Genomic DNA, 16,516 nt, shown 5'->3' on the forward strand with positions numbered 1-16,516 from the left:
GATAACAGGTCGAATATTCAGAGTATTCATCTTTTTGGCTAAAAAACCTACATTTTACTAGTGGGTTATTAACATAAGATTTCATTTAATTTTTGTAGATTATTTATGTAATTTTGGAGGATTTTTCACGAAAACAATTTTGCCCCACTAAGCGATTACCTAGTGGGGCAAATTTTTTTTTAAGAATCCACCTCAGTATTATAAATTAGCTAATAAGAATTGGAATAAGTGCAGTGCAAAATGAATAAAAATATTGGATCTATATTATTTTTATTATCTGGACTATCTATTAAAATTTCAATATTGAAAAATAGCCGCTATAATATTGAATATAAATACACTTTATTAAAGAAAGGTATGTCAGCCGCATTTACTTATAATGAGAAAACGGCTCAACAACCTTTGAATTGGGAATTTTTTGGTACGGCCGGCCAAGAATAGCGGCTAAATATCCCTTCAATTGAGGAAACACTTCTTAATGAAACATTGGGTGATAGCTGTCAATAAAGCTGCTGACTATTCTATGTATATTACTCTTATTGTAGCTTTTAATGATTTGTCTGCTAGAAAAGTTCGAATTTGTATTCTTTGCTTTAATTATCATTTGAAAGCAGTCAAAAGTATCTTTTAATGTATAGTAGCTGGCTCTTGATGTAGCATTTAGTGGCTCTGCCGCTAAAAAGCGGCTTAACAACACTTGCATAGAGTACAATTTAAAAGCTGTCAAAAGTAGCTGGTCTATACATTTTAGTGTATTGGTCAGTGGCTTGTTAACCCATGGATCTCGAAATAGTATTTAGCTGTTTGACCGCCAGAGAAAGCGGCTGGACAACCCTTGTATCGAGTATATGATTCTTGATGTAGCAGTTGGTTGTAACTGGCCGTTTATCACAATTCAATACATTAAAATGTCCCAACAAATTGGGGCCAGTTTATTTCAATTTTCACATAGATTACCAGTTTTTAAATAATTTTAAATTATGTATTTTTTACAGGTATGTTTTAAGCTTTGATTTACTATTTACATAGTAAAAGCTCTATAATAATTATAAAGCTGATAATTTGTTTTTTACACCTAGAGAAAAATGTTTCTGTCTTACAAAATACATAAAATTCATATTTTCTTAAATTTAAGCAATTGAAACTACGATGCAAGTTTATTTGGATTATTTAAAAATTTAGCATTTCTGAGGTACTGTTTTTTACCTTTATTAACAATCTCCCGTAAATTAAAGCATTTTTAAAAATTACTTTACGGGTTTATTATTGATAAAAAACATAATAAAAGGATTTACAATAACGATTTTCTAGATTACTTTACTTGAAAAAAAGATAATAATAAAAATAAAATCTAAGCAACTTGTATATTTAAAACTATTTAAGTTTATCCTTTTTAAAACACAACTAAAATGCTACAGGCGCAGGAAAAAAAAGGAAAATGCTAAATAAAAACTCAGATCCAGTTTTGTATTGTAAATTATTTACGGATATCTGTGCGTGAATAATTGTATATTTATTGCAATGTTGCCAATTGTCAAAATACAAATAACACAATTTCATACATTTTAACATGGACACCCGCACTCATTTACAAGATGTGTACAACTTAATTTGCGCATCGTATTTAAACAGCTTTCCGCGAATAGTAAGATGAAAAGTTAAAAGATTAATAAGTTAAGTTATGCCCGGCTTACCTAAATTGGTTTTGATTTTATGATTTATTTTTTATTATTCGTGGAAAATGGTCTGTAATACGATACGATTCAAGATTTATCAGTATTGCTCATAGCCAAACTTTTTATAAAAAAAACGACAATTTTGAATGAGATTTCTAAATCGAAATATTGCAAAATATTAGGAAATAAAAGTTGGAGGTACAAATTTAATATATTTGTTTGGATGTAAACAATAACAATTAAAATCAAATGTGACTCAGCCAAAGAAAGGAATCAAAAGTAAAGGTGTAAATGTAAGGTATCTGATTCTAATTCTGTTAAGATAGTAGGAATATAAGGATGGTTTTATTTAATTAACCTATTAGATTTAAACAATATTTTCTCTTGATAGGGAAGAATATTACATTATGGTTTATTTTTAACAACAACTAAGGCGAAATACTATAAAAGATTTTTTTTAAGCCCATTCAAGCATCCAAAATTGAATAGAAAAATTATCACAAAGCATAACATTAAGATCTAAAAAATGCATAATCAAAAAGTAAATATAAAAAGTAAGTAAAAAAAGTAAAACAAAATCCACCTTCATGTATTTTTGTTTTTATTTCAAAGCAGACATTTCTACTTAATTTAAAAACTTTTTTAAAAAATAATTTACGTAAATTTATTATAAATTATAAATACTTTGGAAAGGAGTACTGTATTGCACAAATTTTATCTTTAATAAAAGAATACATTTTTAAAGGTGCAGCTTTTTGATTTTAATCAAGCTGTAAAAAAAATTATATTTCTAAAAAGTTGTGATGATATTTACTTTTTTAGAACTTAACTTAAATGGTAACTAACTGAAGCTTTAATGAAAAATTTTAACTTTTAAAATTCTAAAATGTTATTCTAACCATTTTAAAGACTTTCAAACTGATTTTTAAAATTATAAACCGTTAATTTCCATGCGGCTTACTGATGGCTTATATGCAGCTGACGACCCCTGATTAAAATAGTTTTTTTTTATCTGTTTTTGGCATTAATGTGTTCTTGTTTTTATCTGCATAGCTAACAAGATCATAACAAACAATCAACAGGATTAATAATTGAAACTAAGTATTTGTACATTTTATTTTATCCTCCCTATTTAATCACTTAATTCTTGGCGATATTCTTGTGACAGAAAGACGTTATAATACAGTCGGGAGGACGCACAGATTTGTTTGAATTGTACAGAACCATCGGCTGCGCCACTAGAATATCTTTATTCTATGGGATTTAGAAGGCAAAAAAAAAATAGCCTAATACCATAACCAGCTTATTTATAAAAAACAAATAAAGTCTAAAACCATCCCGGGACCTCTTAGAAGCTTCACTGTAAAGAAGAACCATATCGGTTCATCGGTTAATGAGATCCTTAATTGGAGGAGGGTTATGCGAAATTTAAAACTGCTAATAACTAATGCCAACTATAAATCATCTAAGAATTGACATAAAGAAATAAATTCTAAATAAAGATTTTAAGGATTGAATTTCGACAAAAAAACACTTTGTTCATATCTTACTTTTTAATATCAAATTAATAACAAAACATAGCATTTAAATAAGGCAAAACTAATGGGTCCTCAATTTTTTCGTAAAGCTTCTCTAATTAGACCTAAGGAGGTTTAAGGCTATTTCTTACTTAAACTGATTTTCATATATGCACGTTTTGGTAATGCTTATTAGAATAAATTCTCACATAATGATAAAATGTTACTCCCAGCTGGCTAATATAAAGGTACCAATCAACCCCTCCCCCCCCCCCCCATTTATGATTTTACCCAATCCCCTCCTATTACCATGAAGGAACGTATTGATCAATATCTGAGAACTATATTAGCAACCTAAATTAAAGAATAGTTATTTCTCGCATCGTATTATAAACAGCTTTACGCGGATATAGAAAGTACAATTATGAGATTAAAACTAGTTTTTTAGCCGGTGCCTTGGGTTTTAATCTTATGATTGTACATTTTTATATTCGTAGAAAGCTGGATATAATACGATGCTAGACATAGTTTTTTCGTATGGATGAGAACCGGTTCCTATCCACCGGATTCGAATGAATACGAGAAAAAAATTTACATGTCACAATATCCACGCATTATATATCCATTCATATTATAGTGTGAGTGTGTGTGTATGTATGTGTGTTAAACTGACCCTTACTTAATTGTTGTCTTAGTTAATCTAAATACTTGTCTATTACATTAGCGCCATTATTTCAGGGATATACAGGGATAAGACAATGACCGATAAATTGATGTACATCCTCAATAATGATACATAAATTTAACACTTCTATAGATTACAATTAGTGGTTGAAACGTTTATACACTCAACTTAATGAACAAAAAAATGAAAATGAATTTAATGAACCCAAGGTTGTTAAGCGTACGAATAAGAAAACGTGTTATAAGACTTTGGGAACTAATGTAATAAAGAATCCATTGTCCCCTCCCTCCCTGATTCTGTATTCTATGTCTACTTCAATTATACTCTAAATAATACATTGGGAGAAAGAAAAATACTTAATTAATTTTTATATGCTTGTGTTTTTATATAATTTATTTCGAGTTAAACATAAAACAAACTATGGATTTATGTATTTTTAAATGTTTATAATAGATAAATTACGAATTTTTTATATGCTTGTAAATCTAGGTTTTTAGTAGTAAGGCTAAAATGTATTTGATTGTTGGTTTTTGAGAAGAGGAAAAAAAGAAAACAAACTTCAGTTACTTATTGTTTATCTAGGTTTTTAGTAACAATTCTACTATATAAATGCAGTAGCATCTTCATAGCATACCTGGTCCAAAACACTATGATGTTTGGCCTATGATTTACTGATTTTCTTTCCGAATAATGTTTTTGTGTGTGTATAGTTAAATCATACACACACACGCAACAAATGTTGAACTAATGATGTAATTAACAGTTGCACTCTAGGCTGCAACCTTTCTAGATGCAACATAATTGTCAACAATAAAAATAAACAACAAATATCTCGACAAAAATGCGGGAAAAAACAGTAGAAAAAAACAAGGACATGTGTGTTTGAAAGTTATTTATACTTTTTCATCCTAATATTTCATAGTAATACAATTCTTATTTTTGTTGCTTAGTAATTGCCCCTAGTCTTTAGGGGCACAGCTCCAAAGGCGTTCAACTTCAAATTTTTTTATAAGTAACATTTTGATGGGGCTGGAACTATTTGGGGATATGAACCTACCCACTCCTCTCATTCCCCCTCCCCCAACAACGATCTCTTTTGCCGTTTTCGATATCTTATTGGACTTGCAGACATACTGTTAGAAATCCTGTTACTTTATATTTTCAATACATCGTCTAATTGCTTTCTTTTTTGTACTCCATGTGAACATTGAACATATATTTGCTTCAAGTATTTCAGAATTCTGAATACTTGTTTTCTAAATAAATAGACATAATAAAATAAACAGAAAGATTATGTTATCAACTCATTTCAAGGTAATTCAAAAACTAATAGGATACTAAGGGTTCTAATTGTATCTTTTCATTAAAATTACAAGATTTAAATTTTTATTTCAAAGGGCGTAGTCCCCCTTTCATTTACAGCAACAGCTTGACTTTTTCAAGACATTTGATTGTTCGCAGAAATTACGACTACTTTTTTGAAGATGATTAAAGTCCCTCCACAGATTATGACGTCATACGATAAAATAACCAATGAGATCCAGCATAAATTTCACCATTGGTCAATTACAGTGTATAATGGCCTTTCATTAGCTATTCTATCGTAGGACGTCATAATCTGTGGAGGGACTTTAATCATCTTCACTTTTTTAAGCCAAAGTTTTTCAATTAGCTCTTTATGAATTAAATATGATAGAATCTTGGTATGATATAATCATCTTGTTTATTTGGTTTCTGAAATATGGATTCCTTGGACAAATACATACATTTTTATAAGCAAAGAATCTATATATTCAAGTCTTAAAATGTTGGCATGGCCATAATAAGCGTCCTGCAATTTATTAATTTTTATAGATTTATAGATCTATTTTTATATCTATCTATTCATTATATCTATTGTATAAATTTCTACATGATTTAGAACATATATTTCACATATTGACCGGATATTTGGCCCCTTCTTCACTCAAGTTGTTTTAAGGAGTCTCACAAAATTTGAAACATTTTTATATCAAGAAGGATAATTATGTTCTTAAGAAGTGAAACAAATAACAAATTGATGTACATTCCTAATAAAAATACATAAAATTACCCTATAGATTACAATAAGGGGTTGACACGTTTGGACACTCTACTAAATGAACCAACTAATCAAAAATCCCAAAGGTTGGTAAGCCAACGAATTAAAAAACGTTATTATAAGACTTTGGGTACTAGTGTGTGTAATAAACAGCCAAATGTACCCTCCCTTCCTGAATTGTATCACCTTTTATGTTGCTACATACAATACTAAGACAAGTAAATATGTACAAAATGAACAAACTTTTTTTGAGAATACAAAAACATAATACAAGAGGAGTAAGAGGCATTGAATTAAAATTACATTTATATATTTTAATAGTCTACTTAAAATCAAATATCATACATCTCATCTACTTTCCTAATTAATCAGTGAACTTTTGAATAATTAGAAATATTAGAAATAATGTTTTTTTTGTATAAAAAAAAGCTATATTAAAGGGGGTTTCAATTTAATTTAATGCTCCCTTTTAATTGTTAAGCCTTAAAAATTTTATAAAATAAAAATATCATTTAATCAATATTAACATTTTAATATCAGAATAATGAGCTTTCTACTCTACAAGTCTTAATATTAAAATCAATCAAAGTCAAAAGTCTTAAAAAGGCAAGAAAATTTTAATTAACATCGATGTTATTTTTAAGGAAAGTTTAGTGAATTTTTTAGCAATTTTAATGAATTGATCAATTGAACAAAAAACATTGACCCCAAAACAGGACAATTTTGTCATTAAGTACCGTAGCAGTATTGAAATAATATTGTATTAAAAAGAACAGTAATCTATGAAACAGCAATGAATAGAAAATTATGTGACCTATTTATTAAATGTAATATTAGCAAGACAACAAGTAATTTAAGTTCAAATATTTTCATTAGTAAAGCTACTATATAAATCTTTAAACATTATATGCAAAATATAAAGATTATTTTCCTAAAAACTACTTTTGAAATTTATAAAAAAAAACTTGAGCACTGTTTAATAGACCTGAAACAATTTATGAAATGTTTTAAAAATAATATGAAATTGAATATTTTAAGCATAATTATGTTTTGCATATATTTTATATATTCCTATTTTACAACTTTCGGATAAGTAAATTTGAAAAAAAATATATCAAGAAAATTTTAGAAAATACAATTTTTTGAGAATCGATTGCTCATAGACCAAAAAACACTTAATTTTGTTCTCGTTATTTTCAAAAATTCAAATCTATTACAAAAAAATAATATCCTCGTTATAGAGTAGCTCGGCTAGGACTGTTTCTATAATATATTAAGTTACCCATAACATACAAATTTTATCCCATTTACCTTTCCTTAAACGCTTTAAAAATTATCCACTTGTCGACTTTCTCGCTTAGCTGCAAGAATTTCTACAATTTTAAATTTCACCCCAGGGAATCATTTTAGTAAAGTAAATTTAACAACAAGGGGGAGAGGGGTGACACAAAATATTTGAATTTAAATTCCTTAAACGCTGTCGCTATTATTTCATTAGCATAAGACATAAAAATCATTTTAAAACAAACTTTTTCTTATAATAAGGCAATTCTTTGTTGTTTATTAACTAAATATACCTTTTTTTGTTACAGTTTTAAAGTTTGATGCGCTACTATTTAAGAAAATAGTCCTATTTTTACTCATGATTTAAAAGATATTATAATTTTGATGGACCTCTAAAGGAAATGAAATAAATACATAGTTTTAACTTTTGAATCATACATCAGTACTTGGCGGCAGGGAGGGAGAGGCAAATGACGGTTAAATCAATCACATACACTTTCCCTCAATATTTATAAGTTACAATATGCAGGATTTTACATTTTATAATTGGGATAAGATTTATTTATTTTGCAAAGAATTATACCTGTTTACCTGGCGTATAAGCACTAAGCAAGCAAGTTCATATATTATAGAAAAATTCACAGAAAACGGGCAAATTGAAACAAGAAAGAAAACATCCATGAGAATATCACTTAAAATAAAAAAAAGATTAGGCCCCTTAGGCTCATTAAATTACACACAATCGTCCCATGAATCACCATTGGAAGATTTTAAATAAATATGGTGATTATTTCATGTCTAATCAGTTTTGTAGAATATTTCTTAAAAGTATGGAATTCAAAATAAATTTTGATTAATTTTGTTTAACTTTCAGCTGTTGACAACCGGAGTGCCGGCAACCTCTCCCGGCTCAACCGGTTCCGGCTCCAACCTTTCTCCGTCTTGTGGAGGCGAGTCAGGACAAGGGGCACCCGGTCAAGGAGGACAGGGGGGCCAGGGACAAGCACCCTCCCCGAGACAACACACAAATCTGGACAATTCGTCTTCAGGAATATAAATGATTATTATAGATTTAAGTAATAGTTAGAGATAGCTTTTATTATTTTGCAACAAATAATCATTGTCCATTTTAGTAAAATTGAATATTAAAGATGAACATGCTTTAAAGGACTTTTTGACCTCATTTTCTCAAGATTTTTCATACAAGGTTTAAAAGCAAAAGAACACCTCTAATATAATTAATCATTGACATCAAAAACATCAAAAAATCATTTATATTTGACCAGGAGGCCAAATACTGGACCCTACCTCGCTAGCCGCCTTGTCGTCCTATCCCCGCCTGGGTGGGTCCTCCCTGGGGAGTGCCATGTACGGGACCAGCTACTCCGCCACGGAGCAGAACCCCTACCCCTCCCTCGCCATGGATAACTCCGCCTTTTATGGGTCTTTGGTAAGTTAATCTAAATTTATTTTATGAAAAGAATGTCATCGCCCCTATCTTCTGGGGGTTGTTACCAATAGGGGATTTTGATCCCCAAACTAGGAGTTTTTAAATCTTAATCCTTATACTAAAGTAACAGGATGTTTGTGTATCTGTCTGTGTGTCTGTACCGAAGGATCTCGCTAACCGCTGAACCGATCGGGTTCTCCTTAACAGGGTAGCTTCTCATAGGTCCCGGGAAGGTTTATAACTATTTTCTTGGGTCAAAAATGAAAAATCCCCCCCCCAAAAAAAAAATTTTTTTTACTTTTTTAACTAAAATTAAAAATGATGGGAGGGGGCAACCCCCCCCCAAAAAAAAAAAAATTCCACCCCCTAAAAAATTATTTTTACTTTTTCTTTTAAAATCTAAAATAAGAAATTTGGTTATCAAATTCAACTCCCCCCTCCTCAAGTGCCCCTAGAGGCTTCTAGGGGGCGTAGCCGCTATTATCAAATATAGCAAGTGGTAAGAATTTCTAGTCACCTTTATCCCAAAAGGATAAAAAAAAATAGCCAAGAAATTATCAGTAATTTTTTTGAGAATGTAAATCTAGTAGGTCAAGCGGTTAACGAGTTTATTCGAAACAGACACACAGAAAATAATCCTATTTTATTTAAGGATATACACATTTAGATGATTGAAATGACGGTTTATGTTTGAATAGACTTTTAAGATATATAGATAAGTAAAAAAATCTTGAAATTGGTTTTAAATAATTTTGAAATAACTAATTACATTAAAAATTAATCTAAACTTTATCTAATCCACCAGGACTTTGATAAAGGGTCCCTAAATCAATATTTTTCTGTGTGCTTTATTTACCCCTTTATTTATGGATTAAGCTGTATAGACTTTATAAGACCTACCACTTTGCTGAACCCTAGTAATCTCTGTCTCAGCAATTTACCTTTTTTTGTGCTTATATAAGCATTTTTGTCAGATTTAAGTAGGACGTGCTCACATCGGGAAAGTCCGCACTTTACAACAAAAGTGGCTTACTTAAATCGGACATGTCGGACTAACGAGCCATTTTCGTAGGTTAATTGCTTACTTGAAGAACTATTATTGCCCTATAAACCCCTAAAAAACCCCAAAAATAAGGGTGGCTGATAAGAATCAGCCAAATCGGACGCTTTTGCCGTAAATGTCTTACAGATTAAGATTTTAATCCGGATTATTTTTCCTCAAAATTTAATCCCTTCTCAGCCATTTAGGCTATATTTGTAGTTGATTGCTTACTTATATCTTCCATTTTTGCTACAAAATCCTTACTTAAACAAGCCATTTTTGTTATAAATGTCCTACTTATATCTTCCATTTTTGCTACAAAATCCTTACTTAAACAAGCCATTTTTGTGATTAATGTCCTACTTATATCTTCCATTTTTGCTACAAAATCCTTACTTAAACAAGTCGTTTTTGGGGTTGATTGCTTACTTAAATCCTCCATTTTTGCTGCAAAACCCTTACTTAAATAAGCCATTTTTGGGGTTGATTACTTACTTAAATCATCCATTTTTGTTGCAAAATCCTTACTTAAATAAGCCATTTTTGGGGTTGATTGCTTACTTCAATCATCCATTTTTGCTACAAAATCCTTACTTAAATAAGCCATTTTTGGGGTTGATTACTTACTTAAATCTTCCATTTTTGTTGCAAAATCCTTACTTAAATAAGCCATTTTTGGGGTTGATTGCTTACTTAAATCATCCATTTTTGTTGCAAAACCCTTACTTAAATAAGCCATTTTTGGGGTTGATTACTTACTTAAATCATCCATTTTTGTTGCAAAATCCTTACTTAAATAAGCCATTTTTGGGGTTGATTGCTTACTTAAATCATCCATTTTTGCTACAAAATCCTTACTTAAATAAGGCATTTTTGGGGTTGAGTACTTACTTAAATCATCCATTTTTGTTGCAAAATCCTTACTTAATTAAGCCATTTTTGGGGTTGATTGCTTACTTAAATCATCCATTTTTGTTGCAAAACCCTTACTTAAATAAGCCATTTTTGGGGTTGATTACTTACTTAAATCATCCATTTTGGTTGAAAAATCCTTACTTAAATAAGCCATTTTTGGGGTTGATTGCTTACTTAAATAATCCATTTTTGCTACAAAATCCTTACTTAAATAAGGCATTTTTGGGGTTGAGTACTTACTTAAATCATCCAATTTTGTTGCAAAATCCTTACTTAATTAAGCCATTTTTGGGGTTGATTGCTTACTTAAATCATCCAGTTTTGTTGCAAAACCCTTACTTAAATAAGCCGTTTTTGGGGTTGATTACTTACTTAAATCATCCTTTTTGGTTGCAAAATCCTTACTTAAATAAGCCATTTTTGTGATTAACTTCCTACTTATATCTTCCATTTTTGTTACAAAATCCTTACTTAAACAAGCCATTTTTGTGATTAATCTCCCACTTATATATTCCATTTTTGTTACAAAATTCTTACTTAAACAAGCCATTTTTGAGATTAATTTCTTACTTAAATCTTCCATTTTTGTTACAAAATTCTTACTAAACAAGCCATTTTTGAGATTAATTTCTTACTTAAATCTTCCATTTTTGCTACAAAGTCCTTACTTAAACAAGCCATTTTTTGTGATTTATTTCCTACTTTCATGATGAAAATTGGCAAAATTGAACCTATAATTAATGTAAAAAAAAAACTTTATAAGTCAAATTATATTAAACTACATGATATTATATAGTATTACAATACATTCAAAATTTTATATTCTTTTCATGTTTAAAAAATGGCTGATGAAAGTTTGTTTTAAATTTATACAAATTAGATGTTTAAATCAAATTCACTAGTTTTCTGCATAAATCAATCTTCTGTTTCTGATTTAAAGTTGTGTTATAAAGTTCCAGCAAAACCACTCTAACCACAGACTGAGACAATCTGTCTTTGAAGTGATTCTAATGTACTCTAATGATATTTTGATTGATTTATCAACTCTGTTCTCCAATGAAGTAAACTCCTGAGAAAAAATTACTAAAAATAAGATATATTTAATATTGATATGAAATACACAAAACTACTCTTTCTAACATATGTTTCTTTAATATTTACAATAAATATTCATGAATTATTATTAACATTTAGAATAAATAAATAATAGTAAAATATCTAATATAGTATTTGTCATTTGGGATTAGACTTTTATTCAAAAAAAAATTTATAGCTATTATATATAAAAACAAGCAATGAAGTGCACTGATGTCTAAGGAGGGAGGGATGTACAGGTATGATAACCCCCACCCCCAATGAAATTTGGCATTTAGGAACTAAGACATCATTGTGGAGCTTCTATGTAATACAGCATGACACACAAAAAGTAATTTTTAGGGTTTACAGACCATAATACTTAGTGTATCAAAAAAAGTAGCATATGTTCTTGATCTCTTAATATTTCCACACAAGAAAAAAATTTTAGAAAGAGCCTAAATTTTGAAAAAGTAACTTAAGAAAAAGTAACTTACATAAGTTTTAAGTAAAAAGTTAAAATAAGTTTTAAGTTAAAAGCATTTTTTTGAGTCTTGTAAGGTTAATGATATTTTCATGATCCTAACTTTATTAACAAAAAAGATATCAACAAAATAAAATTTCATCAAAATTAGTTTTGATTTTCAAAAGCATAATATATCAGAGATCTAAAGAGATATGTCGAAAAGGGGGCCAAATAAATGTTGGAATTCATCCTTTATTATACACATTGTGGTGAAAAAATTAAGTTTTTAAAGTTAAAAGCATTTTTCTATTATTGGGATTATTTATACCCACAAATTTTAGTTCCAAGGTTAAAAGTTTTAAGAATAAAACAGATTTACAACTTAAAAATGTAAGAATCGATCTAGCACCCCAAACAATTGGCAAAACTTAATGAAACTTGGTGAATATATGAAGATTATTACCATAATTATCCCTAAAAATTTCAGCTCTGTATCTTTTGTAGGAGTTGAAAAAATCATGTTTGACCCTTTCTGTCTCTGACAGATGGACAGATGGACAGACAGACAGACATTTCATATAATAGAGTAGCTTCACTACTAATTATAGAATAGCTTTGCTACTAAAATAAGCTCAGAACTCATATTTATAGTTTTAGAGGGGGTCTTTTGCTCCACTAGCCTCTAGAAAGGAAGTCCCGAAATGAAATCTGTAATGGTTAATTAATTAAGTTATGTTAAAAAAGTTTTCTTTAAAAAAATCAGATTGATATCTTTAAAAATAAGCTTACATTTTTAGTGTTTTGGGGGATCTTTTGTTCCACTAGCCCCTAGAAGAAAAGTCCCAAAATTCAATTTTTACAGTTCTACAGGTGGATCCGATCAAATAAATGAGCTTACAAGCTATAAAAACAAGCCCAACAATCCAGGGCAAAATTTGGTACTGAATTATAAATATTATTGTAGCATTTGCTCCATAACAAAAACACACAAACAGAAAAACTTTAGGGTACCTATATTTTTGGGTAACCCAATGCTAAGAAATGATAAGGGAGTAATAAAAATAAATTATTTGTGTAAGAACCAATTATATTCAGAAAGTTTTTAAAAAACAGAGGGGGAGAGGAATGAGGATACTTTGTTAAAAAGTTTAATGTTGCTGCCCTACTTATGGATATACTTATCCTTGTTTTAAATTAGTATAGTATAATGTTGTTGTTTTACATATGTATATAACTGTCCTTGTTAACATTAGAAGGAATAATGTTGCGTTACTTACAGATTGGGGTGGGGGGGGAGTCATATTGACCCCCCCCCCCTCTAGTTATTTCAATGTTATTTTTTTTGTAGGTAAGATAGAGAGTTGTGACTATTTAAGTTTTGTAATTATACGTCGGCAAGAGTTGATCTGGTCTGTGTCAGTCGTGGAGTCCGGTCAAAGTCGGTTAGGTGGCACCAAATTTAGAAAAAAATTTAAATAAATCTTAATTTCTACATTATGACTTTTGTGTATAAGGAAAACCTAAAATTTTTTTGGTGAATACTTAGATATCAATGACCTTCTGAGAAAAGTGGTGTTATGACCGCTCCCTGACCGACTTTATGACCATTTTTTGTCCGGCTTTTACTACAGACATATATCATGAATATCGTGGCTTATATTACAGCTAGAGACCTATAATTTTTTTTGGTAAATCCTTGAGCAAAAAAACAGATAAAAATATTAATTGGCGGTGCCGTTTACCGCTGTAACCGCCGAAAATGGTGGTTTCCGTTATTTGCCTTTTTTAAGCGATGATCAGAAAAAGTATTTTTTTTGTTATCAAAAATTAAAAGTTCGTCCTAAAATTTGGTCATCCTAGCTGCAAAATTGGCCGCTCTACAACTGTTTTAATATTTAGCGGCTGGCCGCTAAAAAGCGGCTAAGGAGCGGTCTGACCGCTATGACTAGAAAAAGTAATTTTCTCTAAAAATACACATGAACCACCAGAAAAAAAATTTATGTCTCTAACTGTAACAGGAGCCGAGATAGAGGGGGAGGGTCAATATGCACCCCCCCCCCCCCCCCCCCATCTATTAAGGTGGGAATTGGGGCCCGATCGGTAAGGGTTAAATTTAGATTATCATAATGTTGCTGACAAACTTGTGGATATAAATGCACTTGTTAAAATCAGTAATTTACCACAAAAATGGCACAATTAAGTAAGCAATTTACTTTTTTTCATGCTTACTCCACGAGGAGAGATTACTAGGGACAGCATAATATAATTTTGCCGCGCTATTTATGAATATACTTCAACATTACTTAAACATCACTATTGTATAATATTGCTGCTCTACTTATATTTATACTTGTCCATGTTAAATTCAGTATAGTAAAATAATGCTGTTCTTCTTATGAACATACTTGTCCTTATACCAGTATTACCTCTAGGGGCTCAGTGACGCTTTGGGTAAAAGTCCTCTCCACCCCACCTTGAACCTACTCTGTGTCTAAATTGCAATGTAACGCGCTCAATCGCCCAAGGGTATTAAGTAAGGTAACACCAAATAGATAGCCAAATCTTTAATTGCACGAATTTTGTCTAGAGGTCCTAGAGGCATGGTAATGAGTTGCACCTGTTTTAAACCAAGACATTCCCCATACTCAAACTATTAATGTCACAAACCTCCCTCCTTGTTTGCTTAAACAAATGCATCTTAAAAACGTTTTAAGAAATAAAGCCAAACATTAACCCATTTACCAATTTAAAACAAGGAAATTTAAATAACAAAATGATTTGCTCATAAAAAAATTTAAAAGGGTGGGATCAAAATAGGATGTTGTCAAAACAAGGATGACAACATCCATAAAAGCGAAGCTCTGAAAAGGTGTGATAAATGAACATTAACACTTTTAGAGTGTCAGAACTAAATAATCAGAATATAAATGTTTAAAAGATGAAACAAAATTTTGAGTAAATTTGTTGAAAAACTGCTTAGATGCAGAATAATGTATAAGGACATACTTTCATTTTTATAGATGCTACGCTTACAAAATTATACTTTTGTTGTCCTAGGAATCAGTATTTCAAAAATCAGATCAATCAAAAAATTATATAACACAAAAATTAGCTGTTTAGAATGGACGTACGGACATTCAGGTAACAATTGTAGAGTTCCTACGATTTCTGAAGTCTACCTATCTACCACAAGAATCACCATTCAAATTTTGAAATTAATAGAAAAATTCTGACGTGCCTATTTTAATTCAATTTAATGCATAATTTTAATTAACACTCAAAATATTCTTAAAAGTATATGTCCGTCTGTCTGTCCGTCAGTTTGTCTGTCTGTCCATCTGTTTACGTCTGTATGTCTGTCAATACCTTTTCGTTAATTTAGGCATGTTACAGTTGTCCTTTAAATTTCAAAGGTTTTAGGATTTAGTGCTCAACAAGGTATCCTGAGTGAAAGTTACAATTTTAATTGGGATAAGACAATGAATGTTTAATTGAAATACATCCCCAATGATGATAATAGTTATTTATTGCATCGTATCATAGACAGCATTTTGCGGATAGTAAATTTAAAAGATTAATTACGGTTTTGTTAACCCTGAGGGGCCGAAGTCCTTGGCTTACAAATCTGGTATTGATGTTATGTTTTTTTTCATTTTAATATTCATATAAAATTGTCTGGTATGGCTTTGAACCGGTTCTAATCCTGCGGATATAAATAGGTTTCAAAGCCATACTGAAAATAAAATAACCCGTATTGTAGATTAAAATCATGGATTGGGCAATACTTGTCTGGAACCAACCAATCAAAATTAAATAAAAGTACCCAAAGTTTTTATGCTAAATATAGGCGAGGATGGTAATAAACTTTGGGTACCTTTGAAAATATAGTCCAATGTACCCTCCCTCCTTGGGTAAAAATGTAATTTACTGCTCAATGATCCCTACATCCCTGGGTATGGTGTGTCTACAAAAAGGCAGTGTTCAAACTTTTACACCAATTATTTTAATCTACAAAAGTGGTCCCGTTTTATAATTGTAATTGTGCATATTGTAAACAGTTATCGCGCAAGTAAATTTCTGTTTTTCTACAATATAATTTTTTTTTTTTCATTTTGACTCAAAACCTATCAAATCAAGAGGGAAAACTTAGATTCGTAGCCACACTAAAATAGTTATTTATAGCATCATATTATAAAAATTAAACAGCATTCCGTGGATTTTAAAATGTATAATTGTAAGAGTAAAAATAATTTAAGAATAATGCGTTGAAAACTTCATTTTATTTGCTGAAAGATGTGCCTCAAATTAAAAACGTTTCAAGAAAAAT

The 16,516-nt window shown here is 30.2% G+C and overlaps 1 protein-coding gene and 1 long non-coding RNA gene across 2 annotated transcripts in view; both read left to right on the forward strand.

The window, feature by feature from the left end:
• LOC145322961 (uncharacterized) overlaps window positions 1-8,299 on the forward strand; it is a 44,406-nt gene extending 36,107 nt beyond the window's left edge. Inside the window, exon 2 of the long non-coding RNA XR_013880851.1 lies at window positions 8,117-8,299. This is a non-coding gene — a long non-coding RNA (uncharacterized LOC145322961). The remainder of the gene's footprint in view (window positions 1-8,116) is intronic.
• Window positions 8,300-8,531: 232 nt separating this feature from the next.
• The window catches only part of LOC145321846 (uncharacterized), an 83,407-nt gene continuing 75,422 nt past the window's right edge, over window positions 8,532-16,516 (forward strand). The window contains exon 1 of the mRNA XM_080163479.1: window positions 8,532-8,692. Coding sequence (XP_080019605.1) covers window positions 8,609-8,692 — 84 coding nt within the window. The 5' untranslated portion in view covers window positions 8,532-8,608. The remainder of the gene's footprint in view (window positions 8,693-16,516) is intronic.

Source organism: Acartia tonsa, chromosome 6 (assembly GCF_053477335.1).
Source record: "Acartia tonsa isolate MP-2025a chromosome 6, ASM5347733v1, whole genome shotgun sequence".
NCBI lineage: Eukaryota > Metazoa > Arthropoda > Copepoda > Calanoida > Acartiidae > Acartia > Acartia tonsa.